Genomic DNA, 1,635 nt, shown 5'->3' with positions numbered 1-1,635 from the left:
ACATTGTCCCTTTTGAAATAAAGTTCAGGACATAAAGTTGGTTTTCATGTTTTCGACTGAAGAAGATGAAGATGAAGAAGATCTGAACCAACCTAACAGAAGAGGGTAATCTTCGGCCTCCAGCCACGGGATGCAGATCTTCACGTGCTCCAGGTGCAGGGAGTCGATCAGCTTCCTGTAGTGTCCCTTCTGAGGACCCTTACCTGCAGACAGTTCCACACAGAGAGGCTCACACCTGAAGCATCAAACTGATTGAATCCAGGTGAGACGTTTACCTGTGATCACACAGAACAAGGACGGTAACGAAGCTCCTCCTCTGATGAAACCTTCGTACTCTGTGGAAAGAAAAGACACGGGACATGAGACCCGGTTCTGTTTCTTCCTGAAGTCTGGACTCAGAACCATGTCGGACCTTCGAGAGCCTTCAGCAGGACAGAGAAGTCTTCATCTTCTGTGGAGAGAAAACAGGAAGCGTCAGACATCGGACACGGCTGCTGTTCCATCAGTCCAACACACGGTTCTGACCTGTCCAGCTGGTGCTGCTGATCAGCAGCGCCGGGCGATCCGACCTCAGAGTCACGGCGCCGTCGCTCGGGTTACGGACGGTGAAGACGGTCGTCTCCGTTCCCTCAGACCTGAGAACAGAGCGGAGGAACGTTCAGGTTCAGGTTCTACGCAGAACGAGCCACAAACTACCAGAACTGGAGGCAGTCAGAGTGGGCCGGGCTTAAAGTTCTACAGACTTTCTGAGGTTCTTCCAGGAGGTTTCTCTGTTTCACTCCAGAGGTGTCCACAGAACAAGCTGACTGGACCTGTGTCTCAGAGACAGAACCTGTTCCTGGTTCTGCTGCTGGATCCACAAGAACACCAGTTTCCAGAGTCCAACAGCTGAGAACTGGACCCCAGCCCACAGGACCCCCATCCCACCGGATCCCCATCCAACTGGACCCCCATCCCACCGGACACCCATCCAACTGGACCTCCATCCCACCGGACCCCCATCCAACTGGACCCCCATCCCACCGGACCAGCCGGGGACCAGACCAGGACTGGATAAGTACCAGTTCTCCAGAACAGTTTTTGGGTCGGATGTGGGCTCACCCAGAGTTCTGGAACTGAGGATGAGTGTGGGCGAGTGTGATAAAGAGCTGGTGCCGCAGGTCCAGAGGCGTCTCTCTGAAGATGGAGGCCGGCCGGTCGTACAGCGTCGTCGCCCTGAGAAGACAAAGAGCCGCAGGTTCGAGAACCTAAGAACCGTTAGAACCTGAAGCTCAGTCTGGAAACATGTGGAAACAGCTGGATCTGTAGAACCTCACCGGACGCCCCAGTTAGTCTGCAGGTCCTCCTTCATGGCCTCGGTGACACACAGGTTGTTGGAGGACAGAGCGCCGAAGAAATGCTCGTACCTGAGGGACGAGGAGACAATCAGGAAACACCGACGACCCAATGATTTCAAGTTCCAGAGTCCAGAAGTCCATGACCCACTGAGAGCAGGTCCCTCTGGACCATGACCCACTGAGACCAGGTCCCCCTGGACCATGACCCACTGAGACCAGGTCCCCCTGGACCATGACCCACTGAGACCAGGTCCCCCTGGACCATAACCCACTGAGACCAGGTCCCCCTGGACCATGA

General features: G+C 55.1%; 1 protein-coding gene across 1 annotated transcript in view; it reads right to left on the bottom strand.

Annotated features, from left to right (window-relative positions):
* Nucleotides 1-92: 92 nt before the first annotated feature.
* Nucleotides 93-1,635, bottom strand: part of alg1 (ALG1 chitobiosyldiphosphodolichol beta-mannosyltransferase) — a gene marked incomplete at both ends in the record, with an annotated part of 5,269 nt that continues 3,726 nt past the window's right edge. Inside the window, 6 exon segments of the mRNA XM_017405435.2 lie at nt 93-203; nt 276-335; nt 413-451; nt 526-635; nt 1,102-1,215; nt 1,317-1,406. Of these exon segments, the coding sequence (XP_017260924.2) occupies nt 93-203; nt 276-335; nt 413-451; nt 526-635; nt 1,102-1,215; nt 1,317-1,406 (524 nt within the window).

The sequence above is a fragment of the Kryptolebias marmoratus genome, unplaced genomic scaffold, assembly GCF_001649575.2.
Source record: "Kryptolebias marmoratus isolate JLee-2015 unplaced genomic scaffold, ASM164957v2 Scaffold270, whole genome shotgun sequence".
Lineage (NCBI taxonomy): Eukaryota > Metazoa > Chordata > Actinopteri > Cyprinodontiformes > Rivulidae > Kryptolebias > Kryptolebias marmoratus.
Note: the sequence above shows the minus strand (reverse complement) of the source record. Positions and strands in the feature narration are given on the sequence as shown.